A 17864-nucleotide genomic window follows, 5' to 3' on the forward strand; every position below is an offset into this window, starting at 1 on the left:
ACGAGTAGGGCTCGAAGAACGAGCGATTAAATAATAATTTAAATTTTTTGAATGGTTATAACTAACATCCCTTTAGTAGCTCAAGAATATCCAGTTTTGGTGGAAAATATATTTGGTAAGTAAATAAAAATAAATGCCAATTGGTTTATAAAAAATTAATGACAATTATTACTAAATATATGTCAATATATTTGAATATTTATGAATTATGGGATTAAATTATATTTTAAATATAATTTCTTCAAAACTTTTAATTATTAATTGATATTTTAGGTTGGCTAAATAAATAATTACTTATTAAATACATAATTATTGCCAAGTCTATTATTCTTTTTGTTAAGCTTTTAATTTTTCAGTTCATAATTTATTTAATTATTTTCATTTTAAATTACTTAATTTCCAAATTTGACTGTGGGTAACATTTAATGTTAAGCGTAATAAAAGTAATTGATTGACAGGTAAAAAATTATTGTCAAATGTTTAGGTAATAATATTTATTTAATTTTTTTTTTGCCAAATGCAAATATTTATAATTTAAATACGAAAATAAAAATAATTATATGGGTATTTAAAAAATATTTCACTCAATGATTTTACATTTTTCATATAACTTGTTTTCTAAGTTATATATACTTGTTCTTGTTCTTAATATATATATATATTTCATCATCCAACACTTCTCTTCGAACAAAGCACGCCTCCCCTTAATCGAGACTCGACTCCTTTGAAGTCTTAGACTGCCTTCAAGGAGGCTTGACTCCTTTCTCTTTTGGAGTCCTTTGTTCGACATTTGAGAATTTACTAATCTATTGACAGGACTAAGTTTAGAGCATGACTCTAATACCATGTTAGATGAACATAACTCTCCACTCTCTCCACAATTGCATGATATTGTCCAAACATGAGCTCTCATGGCTTTGCTTTCCGCTTCCCAAAAGGTCTCATGCCAAGGAGAAAGTATTGTTTATTCATAAACTCATGATATTGACTAAGTAGAGTGGGACTTTCATCCTCGAACAACCCATATAATTTTTTTAAGAGAGGAAATTCATTTAGTAAAGAATTGAATATGAACATAATTTAGATGTGGATGGATTATGGAGTAAAAGATTGAAGAGTGGGTGAGGTTAAAGCTTTATAATTTGCATATTGTTATGTATATGGTGGGTGTCAGACACTGACAGCTTCTCTACTTAATCATGTATTCAGCCTGCCCTCATTTATTCTCTCTACTTTTTTCTGTTTTCTCTCAGAGATCTTCCATTTCCAGTTCCATTTCTTACCATCCCTACACCGCCATGTTCTTCGCTTCTTCCCACAACCAGAAACTCCCATTTTTTACCCTTCCTTTTTCATGGCGTCTTTGCAGAGAAATGGTGTTCTTGTTTGTGCTTTTTTGAGTTAAATACCAAATGGGTTTCGATGTTTAAGTCATTTTCTCATCTGGGTCGGTGAGTTTTCCTGTTTTTTCATCGATTTATTGCTTGATTTCTAGTTCTATGAGCGAATCTCGTTCTGGGTTTTCTGGTTGTTCCTCTAATTTGAAATGAAATGAAATGTGTGTTCATATTTGAGGTAGCAATTGGTTAAACCTACCAAATCTAAATCCTGTACGGTGCTTCTTTGCCGGAGTTTTGTTTGATTTATGTTATATTTGGTAAAGATATTAATCTGGTTTGAAGGTTATCCCCCATTTTCCTTTTCTGTAATTTCTTCTCCTTTTGATTTGGATCGCTTCATTTCGCCATTGGCGATGGAAGATTAAGCTCTTCCTTCTCGATATTTCTTGTTTTCTTGAAGAAGGGGTTACGACTTCTTGGGGGTTTCTTCAAAATCTGTTTGGTTTTTGAGTGATGCCTTCTGAAGGTATCCAACAATGGCGAATCTCGTTCCTGGAGTGCTTCTTAAACTGTTGCAGCATATGAACACTGATGTGAAGGTTGCCGGAGAGCACAGGTCGGCGTTGTTGCAAGTTGTGAGTATAGTTCCGGCATTGGCCGGCGGCGATCTTTCACCGAATCAAGGTTTTTATCTCAAAGTCTCTGATTCTTCTCATGCTACTTATGTTTCATTGCCTGATGAACATGGTGATCTGATTCTTAGTGATAAGATTCAATTGGGTCAGTTTATTCATGTTGAACGCCTTGAGTCTGCGTCCCCTGTCCCCGTTCTTCAAGGCGTTCGACCGGTGCCCGGTCGACATCCTTGTGTAGGTAGCCCTGAAGATATTGTTGCTACTCATTCTCCTGGATTTCTTAACAATAATCCTAACTTGAAAGAGAAATCGAAACCGACCCTGAAAGTTTTAGGCATTGTCGGGGAGAAGGAGAAATCTCTGCCTGTTAGACTCAATGGCAATGTCAAGGAGGATAAGATTGAGAAGAAATCCTCATCGTTGAGTAGATCCAAGTCTCAGTTGTCGAAATTGGCGGTGAATATCGATGCGAAAAAGGAGCCTCTAACGAGACTTAAGTCGATGAATTCACGGTCGATACCTTCCTCTCCGACGAGCTGTTATTCATTGCCTTCTTCGTTTGAGAAGTTTGCTAACAGCATTAAGCATCAGGGGAAGGTTAAAGCGTTGGCTAATGGAACGGCCAAGGTAGGGGCGGTTGAGAAGTCGAATTCTGTTCGTTCGGCCAGTCCCGTTGCTAAGAAGATGGGAGTGGGACATCAATTCAAGCATTTAGTTCAGGGCATTGAGGTTGGGGCTAAGGCTCTGAGGAAGAGTTGGGAAGGGAATATGGAGACAAAAAGACGAGACAATTCGATATTAAGAGCTACCAAACTCGATCCCAAGTCCGAAGCTCGGGTTACTGTAAGTTTTATCATACTCAATATGATCCTCGTTTCATATTTGATTTGTCTTTAAAACGGAAAACGTTCATTCGTGGATATTCATGTCTGTTACTATGAATCTATTAAGCTGCAAATTTGTTTACTAGCGTCCGATCACGTCTCCATTCTCTTATGCAGACTCCTAGAAGAAGTACATCGAGCGAGAAGTTGCCATCGAGAGAGGAGAATAGGATTCAGGTACCTGCAAAGTCATCTAAAGACGATCATAGCGTGCACATGTCTTCACGGAAGAATGCCGCTAACGGAGCCTTAGATGATCAAGATAGGTCCAATAGGCAAAAATCTTCCGGTGGAAAGAAATCCTCGAGCGATGCAGGCGGATTCCCCGGGAATTTGGTGAAGATTCCTCTTAGTCATAAAAGATTGACTGAAGGGAGTGCCTCATGGGCTTCACTTCCATCATCTCTTGCCAAGCTTGGAAAGGTATGGATTCTCTGATACTTTGATAATCACTGATAGCTCGTTTAGTTCTCGTTGCTCGATAAATCTTCTGCCGTTTAGATAGCTTCGGGAGCTTATATGAGCTTAATCGCTTGTTTTTTTTCGAGATTCACCGATCCGGTAGAAACTATCTATTTTGATACGTTCATATCGTTCTTCCATGTCTGCTGCTATAGGAAGTAATGAGGCACAGAGATGCTGCACAAGCAGCAGCAATAGAGGCTATGCAAGAAGCTTCAGCTGCCGAAAGCGTGCTACGGTGTTTAAGGTACGAAACCTTTCCCGGTGTAGTACTCGTAGTTCTCGCTGCTGTTTAGTTCTATATTTGAAATGCAAGCATAAACGATTCGGTCGAAAGCTGTTTGAGCTGATTTTAGTACATTTGGTTGGAAAATATATGAAGAATTTATCGACTTTTATAACGAGCTTCTTGGTTGCTTTCGCACGGTTTTCTGTTGTCTTATGTTGTTCGGTTTGCAGTATATTTTCCGAGTTAAATGCTGCTGCGAAGGAGGATAATCCACAGCCTGCAGTAGAACAGTTTTTGACCCTTCATGCTAGCCTGACCAATGCTCATATGGTGGCTGAATCTCTTTCGAAAACGGGTCCCTCTGGTTCGATCAATGAGAGCGAAGAAACCGCTTCAGAAGAAACGATGAAGGTCTCGTTAAAGGCTAGAAAACAGGCATCTGCTTGGGTCCTGGCTGCTTTAGCCACCAACATGTCGTCTTTCGCAGTTTATAGCCGTGATCCACCCTCGGCTCTAAATCCGACCTCGTCTCTATCCCAATACCAAAAGAATGCATCTGCAAATCAGCCTATAGTAGTGTTAGAAAACTCGTCTAAGAACAGCTCGTCGAAATCCCAAGGGAAGGTTCGCCAGATGATAAACTCTAAACCGATTGGATCAGGAAATCCCGGTCGAACCAAGGAGGGAACGACACTCGGTCAAAAGTTGCAGACTCAACCTCCCCCAGAATGGATCAGAGGAAATGGTCTCGACGAAGCGGTTGACTTGGCCGAGATGTTACGGCTGCAATCCCAGGACTGGTTCTTGACATTCATGGAAAGGTTCTTGGATGCAGGCGTCGACACAGCAGCATTGTCGGATAACGGACAAATAGCAGGAATCTTGACTCAGCTCAAGAGCGTAAACGACTGGTTAGATGGCATAGCTTCTACCAAAGACGAAGAAGACCCCACCGACATTTCGACCGAGACAATCGACAGGCTGAGGAAGAAGATCTACGAATATCTTCTCATGCACGTCGAGTCTGCAGCCGCTGCACTTGGCGGGGGAGCGCAGCAACTGCCACAGCAGATACAGGCAACCGGGATGAAAGCCAAAAGGTAACCGTCGAAGCTCGATGTTGGTTTCATCTTAACATGGATTATTCACCGTGCCCCGTGTTCAGTCTCGAGCGTAAAATCGTGTACATAGCTTCTGCATCGGATCACGCCATAGATGAAAAAGTTATTACGGTTCTTCTGTTGAATTCATGAGATTTGATTACTGAAATTATACAGACCTGGGTTTGTTCAGTTCAGCTTTACACATATAATCAACTGTACATTCTGTTGTTAGTGAAGAGTGCATATTGATATATTTCTGAACAATCTCATAATTTATTCTATTGGTTTTAGTTCATGAGCAGCTCTCGGACGTACGAACACAAGTCTCGTTCTCGAAAGTTTGAAATTTGTATCGTGATCTTAAATTTTGTTTGTTACGAGTTCCATTGTTAGTCTTAAATTTTATCTAAGATGTTCGGCTTTTTAAAAGCTCGGGTTGGACTTCTGTTCTCTCTTTGAACCATTTTTAAGTTACGAGTTGACGTAAATATATAATCGAAACATACCCTGGAATATAAGGTCATGGGACGTTTGATAACTCACCACTACGTTTGTAACAGCTCAAGTCGACCGCTAGCAGATATTGTTCTCTTTGAACTTTTTCTTTCGGGCTTTTCTTAAGGTTTTTAAAATGGGTATGCTATGAGTAAGTTTTCACACCCTTATAAAATGGTTCGTCGTTCCCCTCTCTAACCGATATGGGATCTCACAATCCACCATCTTTTGGGCTAACTTCCTTGGTGACACATCGCCCAGGATGGACTTTGATACCATTTGTATCGGTTCAAGCCCACCCTTGTAAGGAATGCTTCGTTCCCCTCTCTAACCGATATGGGATCTCACAATCCACCCTATTTGGGGCTAACTTCCTTGGTGACACATTGCCTAGGACGAACTTTGATACCATTTGTAATGGTCCAAGCCCACCCTTATAAGGAATGTTTCGTCTCCCTTCCTAACCGATATGAGATCTCATAATCCACCCTCTAAGGGACTAGCGTCCTTGGTGACACACCGCCCAGGACGGACTTTGATACCATTTGTAACGGTCCAAGCTCACCCTTATACGGAATGCTTCGTTCCCCTCTCTAACCGATATGAGATCTCACAATCCACCTCCTTTGGGGCTAGCGTCTTGGTGGCACACCACCCAGGACGAACTTTGATACCATTTGTAACGGACCAAGCCCACCCTTATAAGGAATGTTCATCCCCCTCTCTATGGGATCTCACAATCCACCTCCTTTGGGGCTAGCGTCTTTGGTGGCACACCGCCGAGGACGAACTTTGATACCATTTGTAACCGTCCAAGCCCACCCTTATAAGGAATGCTTCGTTCCCCTTTCTAACCGATATGAGATCTCATAATCCACCCTCTTTGGGGCTAGCTTCTTTGGTGACACACTGCCCAGGACTGACTTTAATACCAGTGTAACGGTCCAAGTCCACTGCTAGCCGGTATTATTCTGTTTGGGCTTCCCTTTCAGGTTTCCCCTCACGATTCAACGCATCTAAGAGGGAAACATAAATGAAGAGTATCTTAAAATATTTTATAATGTAAATTTTTGAGGTGTATCGATTTAAACTATAAATTATTAATTGGATCAATTTAAATATTTATTATTAATTGTATCAATTTAAATCTAAATAAATTTAATTATCGATTTAAACTTAAATCAATTTTATTATCGGTTAAATTACATATAAAAACTTATAATTATATAAATTATTTTTGTCGTAAAAAATCCAAATTAAAATAGAGACATACGAATTTACATTTTAAACCCTTTCATCTCGTCGTTCAGTTATAAAGCTGTAAGCAACGAAGGCGTCTAATATGGTAATTTCATTCCAAAGAACCAAACCGTTCCCCCAAAATTTCAGTACAAATTCCAATTTCCCGCAAAACCTAACCCTATCTTCTAAAGTTTTCTCTCCATCTACACAAGATTCTTCTTCTTCTTCAACCTCAAATCCTCTGTTCTTCTCTCACGTCGCCACATTCTCTTTGCTCGAATTCATTTGCTCTGCAAAATCGGTGATAGAATCCCAAAGGTGAATTTAGTCTCTGATTCTTCGTTTCGATTTCAGTGCCGCCTCTTCCCCAAATGAGCCGACAGCAACTGTATAGGGACTCGGACGTTACGGAGATGTCTTCCAACAGCTTGTGGGTAGGCAACTTGTCCATGGATGTCACGGATACGGATCTCATGAATATGTTTGCGCAGTTTGGGGCGATTGATAGTGTTTCTTCCTATCCTTCCAGGAGTTACGCTTTCATCTTCTTCAAGCACATGGAGGATGCTCAAGCGGCTAAGGAGGCTCTTCAAGGGGTTTTTCTGCGTGGGAGTTCAATCAAAATCGAGTTTGCGAGACCGGTTTGTTTTTGTTCTGATCTCTGTGTTGTGTTAGGTTTATTTGGATTCGTGTGCCTGTATAACATGACTGGTGTGCTATTGATCACTCGCTTTCTTTTGCAATCTATTGGTTTTGCGCTTCATTTGAACCCCTTCTTTTTGATAACGCGACTAGTGTTGAGATAGGCGTAATCTTCATACGATAAAAGGTTTTTTTTTTTTTTTTTTTTTTTTTTTTTTTTTTNGAATGCTTGAAACCCAACATCGACTTTCATGGCATACATAGCGGTCAAATGTTCTTCCGTAAACAGTCTCATGGCTTCTCTCATTTAATTAAACTTGTAGATGATGGAGGAATCGGAATTCCTCTGCATCTTCAAGTTTATTAAGTTTTAAGCGGATTGTGTTCAACGATTCCTAATGAAGATCTGCGGGGTGCAATAGTTTTCTTACTTCGGCAGAGCTATAGTCATGCAAAGAGGCATGTTCAAAAGAATCTTAGTAACTGGGAGAACATATCAATAATTGATATTAGCTTAGGAGGATCATACGATATAAACCGTGCAACCTGATAGCATTTGGATACATCAAATCTAAGCTAATAACCAAAACTATACGCCTTCCAATCATATCCAACGTCAGGGGAAATCTGAATTGGTCGCTTAAGTGGTTGTAACGAAATTACAAACTTCTCAAAAGTATTGTATGATTCCGACGCTATGAATGTTCCGAAGTAATATGATTGGGATGAGTCTGTTCTCTGGTGGTTTTTGTTTATTCTTCCTTCTTAATTAAACATGTTATTGGTACTGTCTAGATAAGAAATAGGCTTAACCTTTGACTGCTTAGTTTTTTCTTTAGTTTACGATAAGAATTTTCATCATGTGTGCAAGACAATATATCTGCAAAGATCAGGAATTGCTAGAAATCAGCCTCGTAACATTAGTTAGTGGAAGAAATATTTAAGCGCTTATATAGTGTTATTAAAGCATGGAGCGGATTGAAGTGCAGTAACCATTCAGTGCCCAAGTGCAAGGCACAAAGCTAAAAGACACGATGGCTTCAATAAGGTGAAGCACACAATGAATCACATATGAACACACACGTACATAGTATTAAAACTAGTATGAAGCATGGATACAGAGAACAAATATTAACTTTTTAAGATGAACAAAAACAAACCTCTACTTATAACATGATTTTTCAATAACAAAAAATCCAATTAGTCATAGAAGCAAACTACAAAATGTACTAGTTAATACTCGCTATGACTATATAGGTCATTATCTCAATTTTCCTAATCATTGGACTTATAGTCCTTTACTTCCTTTGTAGTATAATTTCCATGTCCCTCCACAAGTTTGGGGGGGGNGGAGAGTGAGCTTTGGGTGAGAAGGTTAAACACGAAGGATATGAACCAACAGTTTCTTGTTTAAGTTTTTTTTTAAAGTATTTTATTGCAGCCTTAGTTCATTAAAAAAATGTTGCCATGAGGTACACGCTCAATAAGGATGGGTACACTCTTCTCGTAATTTTGTAATTGTCAATTCTACTGGCTGATGGACAATGGTGAGAAGAATATCAAGATTCAAGGAGTAACTAATTTATTTGGTTTAAGAACTTAAGAACAGTAAGGGTTACATATATATATATATTTTTTTGGCAGAATCTAATTTTTTTTCAATAGCAATTGGCCTTGGTGTCTTAGCTGTGCTACTTGCCTGCCTAATTGACATTTGGTGTGTTTTACTTGAAAGGAGTTTATTTGAGCAACTCTTTTTTCTTTTTTACTTGGAACATCTCAGTAGACAGGCTACTCCTGTTTGGAAATGTTTTCTGGGCATGCCAATCCTTCAAGATTGATGCTTATAACTCTGACCTTGACCTATACTGCCTAAAAAAAACAAAATCTCCATTGTTTCAATGATTCCAGGGTGGGACATTAATGAAATTTTAGAATCTGTTTCCCTTTAAAAGAGAGAGATACATGGATCATATGTATGATTCTTTGCGTTTTTCAACCCTCAGGGATTTCAACTCTTAGAGATCTTAAACCTTGAAGACTAAAATACCATGAGGAAGTGCTGTTTTCTTTTTCTGGTTAGAAGCCGAGGAATATATGTTACTATAGACAAAAAGGAAGACATCTTAAGGGCAAGGGGTAGAGAGAACCCCTCCCCAAATAAAAGAATCAACACAAAAAAGCCTTCCAATTTCTATTAGTCAAAGCAAGGTTATAGGTGCACTGAAAATCTGTGACTGGAACTCCACCAAGAAGCCATGTATTGTATAGACAAAAGAATCTTCCAAGCTCCTCCTATCTTCAACGTTTTTAAGATTTAGTTCCTTCCATGTTGTCCATAAAGTAGCTTTAACGATCCAGCCACATAGGATCTCTGCTTTTGCCCTAAAACAAGTTCCCACAAAGCCTCAAGTAACTAATGTGTATGGATGCATATTTTTAGAAGAGTTTTGATAATTATTTTCCTTTCTTGATAGTTCAATTGGAGAGCCTCTTGATGTTCTCTATGACTTTTTAGTGCAGACTCCTTGCACTCTACCGTGTCCTGATTTTTTTAAAAATATAATAATTTATTGTCTAAAAGAAAATTGTAACACAGACTTAATTCACTCTCTCCACTGCCTAGTTTAAAAATGTAGCTCGTGGTTATAAAAAAGGTTTTAGGTGTTAGGTCTAACCTGGTCGTTTATGTAAGAAGCCCCTTGTTTGTTTCAAATACATGTAAATCAAGCCAAAAAATTTGTTGTCAAACTTGGAATATATCTGATAAGGTGTGGATGAAAATCATCAATATCGCGACAACTACCGTATGCTTCAGTTTTATTTCCTTGGAAACTACCTATTGGATAATGGATACATCATTTAAGGCTGGTAAATGAGTCTATCTAGTAGTTTCATGAATCAAATATATTCTTAGTGGATCTTCTAATTAGAGTTCTTATCTTCAGCTTTAAGTAGTATTTTCCTTAGTTGCTTAAGCTTGAGTCTTGTATCTTATCATATCAAAAATAGAATCTCGAGTAACTGAGAAAATAATATTTAGTTTTTCTTTAATGTTATGCATGCATGTTAGTGAGACATATTCATGTATTAGGTTTCTTGCTAAATAGCTCTAGAAACTGGAATTGTTAGTTCCTGACAATTTTTGTTTTCAGGCCAAACCTTGTAGGAATTTATGGGTCGGCGGTATTAGTCCAGCTGTTTCAAGGGAACAACTTGAAGAAGAATTTTCTAAATTTGGTAAAATTGATGAATTTAAGTTTTTGCGAGATCGGAATACTGCATTTATTGAGTATGTTCGATTAGAAGATGCATCACAAGCTTTGAGAATCATGAACGGTAAACGCATTGGTGGAGACCAGATTCGAGTTGATTTTCTTCGATCACAGCCAATGAGAAGAGTAAGCTTGTTCAGAACTTAATGAGCATCAATGTGTTGTATTGATATGTTTGCACCATTTAAAAACTAGGGCAGTTACTTTCTTTATGTATTGACTTTACCCTTGATTTTTACTGGATTGGATTTTTTTGTCCTTGGATGTTGTTCTGAGCTATAATATCATATTATTTTCTGATCTCTCTTCTTTCTGAAAAAATTGAATTGAAGATGGGAAAAAATTGTGTTTAGATTTGTTTGACAAATGTAAAGAAATCTTGAGGTTGTTCTGCATATTATTAGTGCTCGTTCTAGATTGCTGTGCATATGTTCTTTCTCTTTCTATAGCATATGTAATATTTGGATTCCTTCATACTTGAACATTCTGCAATGCATACTAATTTAAGATGTCCTTTATGGACAACTTTTATATTAATTCTGAAATTAGTTTATATGACCTCTTTTCTCTCTATAGCTAATGTAATTAATCTAAATCCTTTTAGGATCAGTGGCCCGACTCCAGAGATGGGCATGGACAGCTTCAGGGTAGAAATGTGGGGATGGCTGATTTCCAATCTGGTTATAAAAGACCACTGGTGAGTCTTCTGGACCTGTGACCTTTTGTAATCGTCAATGTTTTACCATTATATATAATGGTTAATACTTTACAAATACAAATATGTAAAAGCTTTTGCAGACCTGTGCACATTGTTGATGTTATAGTAACTACAACCATACCTGGGTCATGGAGGTATTTTCTAAGGTTTATACTTAGGATATGATAAAAGACTAATTCACCATTTTCCATAGGACAATCTTCTCACTTTATGAATTACAGTTAGTTTCTTGTTTATTTTATATCATAGAAATTTAATCGTTGGATAATTATTGCAGCATACTCAATCTTCAGAACTACGTAGAGATGGACCTCCCAGCAAGGTTTTGTGGATTGGTTACCCTCCATCTGTTCAAATTGATGAACAAATGCTCCACAATGCAATGATTTTATTTGGTGAAATAGAGAGAATTACGAGTTTCCATTCTAGGCATTTTGCATTTGTAGAATTTAGAAGTGTTGATGAAGCACGGCGTGCTAAGGAGGGTCTACAAGGACGGCTTTTTAATGATCCTCGGATTACTATTATGTTTTCAAACAGTGATCCGGCACCTGTAAAAGAACACCCTGGCTTTTATCCTGGTGGTAAAGAGACTAGGCCTGAAATGTTCTTCAATGAGCATCAAATCCGTCCTCCACAAATGGACATGTTAGGACATCCTCACCCAATGGTGCAAAATAAGTTCCCTGGTCCATTGCCAGCTAATGGCATTCTTGGACCAAATACAGCAGTAAGACCACCACCCTTTGGTCCTCCACAGGGTATCTCAGGCCTTCCTGAGTTTAATGACTTCACGACATCCCATGGTTTCCATGATGCAAATTCAAAAAATGTGTTGGGTCCAAATTGGAGAAGGCCATCTCCTCCTGCACCTGGGATACTTTCTTCTCCAGCTACTGGTATTCGTCCACCTCCACCTGTGAGGTCCACTCCAAATTCGTGGGATGTTTTGGATGTAAACCAATTCCAAAGGGATTCTAAACGATCAAGGATAGATGGTCCATCATCCTTAGACGATGCTTCTTTTCCTCCAAGAAAAATGGATAACCGGGGCATGGGTTTTGATCAGCAATATGGGGTTGGTCCATTAAGTGATGGAGGATCTTCTGTTTCATATACCAATGCTCCTGTGAAGACTCATGCTATCCCTATAGGTGCAAGGGCACCAGTTAGTGGCCAGAGCCATGGTGACAATGATTTTATATGGCGTGGAATAATTGCCAAGGGTGGAACGCCTGTTTGTCATGCTCGTTGTGTCCCCATAGGCGAAGGAATAGGAAGTGATCTGTAAGTATCAGTTTTATTTTTGATATTTTTCAAATAACATGTTTGTATTAATATAATTTGTTTAGCTTCCCACTTCCCATGGGATGCCATGAAGTTGTATGGAAAAAACTGCACCTAATTAATTCAAATGGTATCTAGGAATAAAATGTTTTGGTTCACTCTGTGTGTATATTTTTGAATGCTTGTTTTTCTGCTGTTCTTCGGGGTATTTGGTGGGAAAAGAATACAGTAATTTTAGGGATTGGGAGAGGTTTTCTGATGAGACGTGGTCTCTTGTCAGGCTTAATGCATCTACTTGGGCCTCAGTTTCCAAGAATTTCTATAATTTCTACTTGCTTCCTAAAACATGGAGATTAATTATTCTGGTACCCTGCTTAAAGCATCACCTCATCTTTAAAGCTAAAGGGAAACACCGTAGTCTTTGTTTCTTTAGAATTTAAGTCAAGAATTTTGACAACAATTGTTAAATGAATTGGCAGATATTTGCTTCATATTTTTGTTATGAACTGAACTTAGTTTGAAATGCCAGTCTAGATGTGAACTTGAAGGTTCCAACTAAAGATCTAGTTGGGTGGAGATGATGATGTATGGAATCATATATTCTTACTATTCATCTATTTTAATGTTTTCGTTTACTATTTTGCAGTCCTGAAGCAGTCAATTGTTCAGCAAGAACTGGGCTGGATCAGCTTGCTAAACATTATGCTGAAGCCACTGGATTTGACATTGTCTTTTTCTTGCCAGACAGCGAGGATGACTTTGCATCCTATACAGAATTCCTGCGTTACCTCGGTGCAAAAAACCGTGCAGGTGTTGCTAAGTTTGATGATGGAACTACAATGTTTTTGGTTCCTCCTTCAGAATTTTTGAGAAAAGTCTTGAAAGTTGCGGGCCCAGAACGGCTTTATGGTCTCATTCTCAAATTTCCCCAGGTTCCTCTTAGTGAACCGACTCACCAGCAGTCCTATCTACCCATTCCTACATCTGACTATGGTGAGAGACAGCAAGTCTCGTCTTCACGAGCTGAATACGGGTCAGTGCCTTCAAAGCAGGAGCAACTTCTTCCAATGGATTATAATAGGGTTCTGCATGAGGAAACCAAGGAACCCCCGAAACCCCTTCTGCCTTCAAGTGAGCCACCATCTGTTCAGTCCTTGCCTCACGAGTATGTTACTAACAATAATACGGCTGCAGTCTCACAAGCTGGGTTATCATTAACACCAGAGCTTATTGCCACCTTAGTTTCTTTACTGCCTGGCAAGACACAGTCGTCCAGTTTAGAAAGTGCCAAGCAACCAGCCATCTCACCACAGCCTCCAATGCCTACTGTTGATTCTAATAAAGGGACTACATCTGAGGGATGGATTGGTCATCAATCTTCTGAGCTAACCGGTCAGCCATTTCAGCAAATGGAAAATCATTTTAATTCTCAGGGACAAAGTCTTTCTCAATTTCAGCCTTATCCACCTCTCCCGCGAACACCAAACCAGCATGCACCACAGATCATGGGAGCAACCCAAATTCAAGATGCTGCTGTCGGTCTGCCACAGCAGCAGCATGTACCTATTCCTTACAGGCCTTTGTCTACTTATTCTGCCCCTCCTGAGAATGCACAAGCTTCTGGTTTGCCCTTTGTCAATCCTCAGTATCAGCACGATGTTTCTCAAATTAACCAGAGAGGTTATGGGTCAGTCAATGAAGTTGATACTTCTGGGTATGGTGCACCAGTTGTGCAGCAATCAACGAATACTGCGACCTTATCTAATCAAGGTCAGGGTTCTACATCACAGCCACAACCTGTTACCCATTTAGCATCTGATAGGGGGAACCCTGAGCTTCCTTATCAGATGGAGCATCTCCAATCTGCAAACCTTGGCGCTGGCAATGGGACCAGTGATGTTGAGGCTGGTAAGGACCAGAGATATCGATCTACGCTTCAATTTGCCGCAAATTTACTCCTTCAGATCCAGCAGCAGCAGCAGCAGCCACAGCAAGCAGGCTGGGGTTCAGGAAATCAATAATGAGCAGCTCTTCATCTAGGTAATCCCCTGTACTTGACTTTTAATCTTCTTGGTGGCCAAGATCTTTCAGTGGATATTTGCATATAATATCTGATTGGTTTGTGATTTTCTATTTAAATGCAAGTTCCTGTAGTTGGCTGAATAGAATATGTTCTACTTCTTATGACATAGGGTTCGTTTAGCTTCTTTTCTTATGGTTGGTTGGTGATATATTATGCAGTACTTCAACTTTGCGATTCTGGTTAAGTTGTTGCACAAGTTTTTATGATGTCAATTGGGTGCTATTGCGGTCATTTTGCTGCATAATCTAGTTAGCTTCTTTGAGGTTCTTTCCTCCTAGGTATTTGGTTAGGAATTTTTGGGGTATCTAGCTTCTCTCTCTTCTTTTTGCTTTTCAATACAGATGATGACTTAGGTGTAGTTAAGTAGGCGATGGGGAGTGATAACAAGGCCCTCCAAGTTCTCCATCTAGATACAAGAAATAGCCAAGTCTTGAATTTGGTCAAATTCCAAGATGTACAAGTATCTACCACCTAGGGAATTGACTTTTTTAACCAGAAACTTTTTTCATTCGGCAAGTTGGGAGATCGATTGATTGGTGGTTGTTCATTGTTGAACTAAAATCTAGTCAAGATTTCAAGAACTGGTTTTAGGAAGTTGTAAATAAACACGAGTTGTAACTAAAAACACTTGGTTTTTCTAAAAGCAGAGAAATGACATAGAAGGCGGTTAAATTAAATGAGCTGGGTTGGTTGAGTTGAATCAGATGTTTATGGATTGATCTGGTGGCAGTGGCATAGTCTTTACCTTCAGTGATAATTTTGAGTTTGGGAGACGGTAGTTATATATTATGTTTCCATTGATAGAAGACTCTTAATTGTGCATATCATGAACCGTTCTTATCAGAACCAAGTCCTATTATTCTTTGAGATATATATTATTAATCTTCTGCTGAATGCATCTTGATTGCTATCACACATTGAAACTGGTGGCAGTGGCATATTCTTTACATTCAATGATAATTTGAGTTTGGGAGACGGTAGCACTTTTTCTTTCATTATTTGTGCTTAGTTCTTTAATATCTGTAAAACTATGTGTAAGCAGGAATTTGTTTTGAGGGTAGTAAAACGTTTAGTCTTGTATAATACTTTTAATGTTTAGCTGACATTCTTTTCCCTTACCTTAATGAACTATGACCAAAAATGCGTACAAATGAACATAAAGGTACACCGTACCGGATACATGTTATCGTATATCTTAATCAAGGAGCTCAATGAATACAGCTATGAACCCATAAAGTACGTTTCTGTGAGAAGTTAAAAGCTGCAATATTCATTACACCCTTAAGACCATTACATGTTGGCCTGAGGGGTCATAAAGAAATAAGCTCATAGTCTCTTTGTGATCATGAGTACAAACCATGGTGGCTTCTATTTTGGATGTTAAATATTGAGTTTCTTGATACTAAATATTATAGGATGAAAATGAAATGAAGGTTAATTGAAGGGCACGGAAGCTCCTTTGTATTCATTCACAGTAAGAATACATATAATGCATATTCGCATGTTTATATTAATCGCTCTTAGATTGAATCAACTCGACCAGGCTTCAACCGTTATGATCTCGTGTACACTCTTTAACCTTGAGAGCCTACCTTTGTAAACCAACTCGACCAGGCTTCAACTGTTATGATCTTGTGTACAATTTTTAAGCTTGAGAGCCTACCTTCTAAACCAACCTCCACAACTCTATAACCTAGAAGGTAACAAGGCTACCTTTTACCATAATTTACGAGATATGAATTAACGGAACTGATTGCTTATCAAGATTCAAATTTTGGTCTCCTAGTTTGTGGGTTTTTTCGTGTAAAGCTTAAGATCTTCTGCTCGGTTTGCAGTTAGCTAGTTTTGACAATGCTATCTCGTTAGTTTTGATGTTGCTATCTTGTTGTTCTGGCTTGTTGAATAAATCAATTGTTGGTAGTCTAGCAGGTACGATAGAGTTAATAGGATAAAAAAGACTCAATAAAAATTGTATTAGTTGGTCTGCAATTTTTCGTTTGCGAATTTTTGATTGTATTGTGCAGGGGCGAACAGTTTTCATCGTATAGTATGAGGTAAGGTACGTATATTAATTGGTAGTTGCATAGGAAATGAATTATGAACGATTTCGTTGCGCCTGTCGTATTAGCTTTTCTGGATAAACTCTGTTTTGCTTCGACTAGATTTGATCCGGTCTAGATGGAAGTAAAAGAAAAATACAAAAAGGAAACGAGGAAAACACTGTTTAGAATAGTGTCTTTCGTACACCGATGTGTCCAGGCACACGTTAAATGTGTCTGATCGTTACATACACTTGAAAATTTTGTATATGCTCGAAAATTTTGTGCTGGAAATAGAAAAATATATTGGCTTTATCCATTTGAAAAATAACTACACAAATATGGAGTGGAGTTCAAACTTACTCGAACCGGGTACCGTTGTATTCGAGCTAAATATGATTGATTTAAACTGGGTTAGTCTGTGCTGTTGAAACCCAAAAAAACACAGCAATTCCCGACGTTTGTATGGATCGTTTGTGTGGTTTTGGCTATCAATAATTGATTAAATTGTGACATTATTTTGGTAGCAAAGTTGAACCCTTATTGTTTTTGAACTGAAATGAAGCGAAAATGCGTGTAGGTAAAGAAAGGTGAAAGGAAAGGAAGATATGCGTTAAATTATGGGTTTTGTTTGAGCAGAAGAAGCAGGTGGTGGATGGGGACCCTTCGTTTTCTCCCTTCAAGCGAATTTGAGTTTTGTGCAATCCTTTGTACCATAGCTTCACCCACCAACATTTCAACCCTCTTTTAACGCTGCTTTGTTCTATCACTTTATTTCATATTGAAGCTCATCAATGAGATTACCATTTTGATCACTGAAAAATAGAAATATATCGGTAGCGTTCGTTTGTTCGTTCAAGTTATCCCCTTTTTGTATCTCTATGAAATACGAGCTCGTTTGAAACTTGCAAACGATTGTCTTTGCTTTCTCTATTCATTTGTACGTTTGAGTATACATTTTGAATATGAATCCTTTTAGAATGTATCAGTTTTTGGTCAATGTTCGTTTAAGTTAATGTTTAGTCTACAGCTTCGGTACGAATTTTGCACCTTAAGGTTGTTGTCTTCTACTTAAAAGTGTTTTAGTAACTATATGTGGAGGGTGGGAGACAAAGGGATATAATATAAGCTAAGTTGGGTGTCGGTGGTTCGGTTAGGATCAATTTTACGTTGAAATTGATTGACATTGACTTGTTGAACATGAAAGCATCTCGACATAAAAAATATCATTGATTTCAAATCTTAAGTATGAAATTGACTACTGAACATTCGTACAATCTCTATATTTCCTGCGGTAAACTGCTAATGTGTACCGAAACACATAGAAATATAGGTTCATTAGATAGCCGAAATGATGAACAAATTTTTTTGGATTGTAATGATTTGGTTGAACAATCTCCAAAAGGGTTGTATGGAAATTGTTGGCGTGG

The 17864-nt window shown here is 38.3% G+C and overlaps 2 protein-coding genes across 3 annotated transcripts; both read left to right on the plus strand.

The window, feature by feature from the left end:
* The first annotated feature begins 1163 nt into the window (after positions 1 to 1163).
* Positions 1164 to 4954, plus strand: LOC111778654. Its single transcript, XM_023658597.1, has 4 exons — positions 1164 to 2818; positions 2977 to 3282; positions 3477 to 3568; positions 3781 to 4954. The coding sequence occupies exons 1-4, from the start codon at positions 1877 to 1879 to the stop codon at positions 4652 to 4654; spliced, it is 2214 nt and encodes a 737-aa protein (XP_023514365.1). The 5' UTR covers positions 1164 to 1876; the 3' UTR covers positions 4655 to 4954.
* Positions 4955 to 6530: 1576 nt separating this feature from the next.
* On the plus strand, positions 6531 to 17434 carry LOC111778368 (flowering time control protein FPA-like). 2 transcript variants are annotated; one of them, XM_023658151.1, is made up of 7 exons: positions 6532 to 6824; positions 6920 to 7031; positions 10188 to 10433; positions 10912 to 11004; positions 11303 to 12312; positions 12959 to 14352; positions 17015 to 17434. In XM_023658151.1, exons 2-6 carry the CDS (start codon positions 6948 to 6950, stop codon positions 14331 to 14333), a joined length of 2808 nt encoding a protein of 935 aa, XP_023513919.1. In that variant the 5' UTR covers positions 6532 to 6824; positions 6920 to 6947; the 3' UTR covers positions 14334 to 14352; positions 17015 to 17434. The 2 variants fall into 2 exon arrangements, with proteins under 2 accessions (XP_023513917.1, XP_023513919.1); XM_023658149.1 differs by having other exon boundaries at positions 6531 to 7031.
* Positions 17435 to 17864: the final 430 nt, after the last annotated feature.

The sequence above is a fragment of the Cucurbita pepo genome, chromosome LG17 (assembly GCF_002806865.2).
Source record: "Cucurbita pepo subsp. pepo cultivar mu-cu-16 chromosome LG17, ASM280686v2, whole genome shotgun sequence".
In the NCBI taxonomy this organism is placed as follows: Eukaryota; Viridiplantae; Streptophyta; class Magnoliopsida; order Cucurbitales; family Cucurbitaceae; genus Cucurbita; species Cucurbita pepo.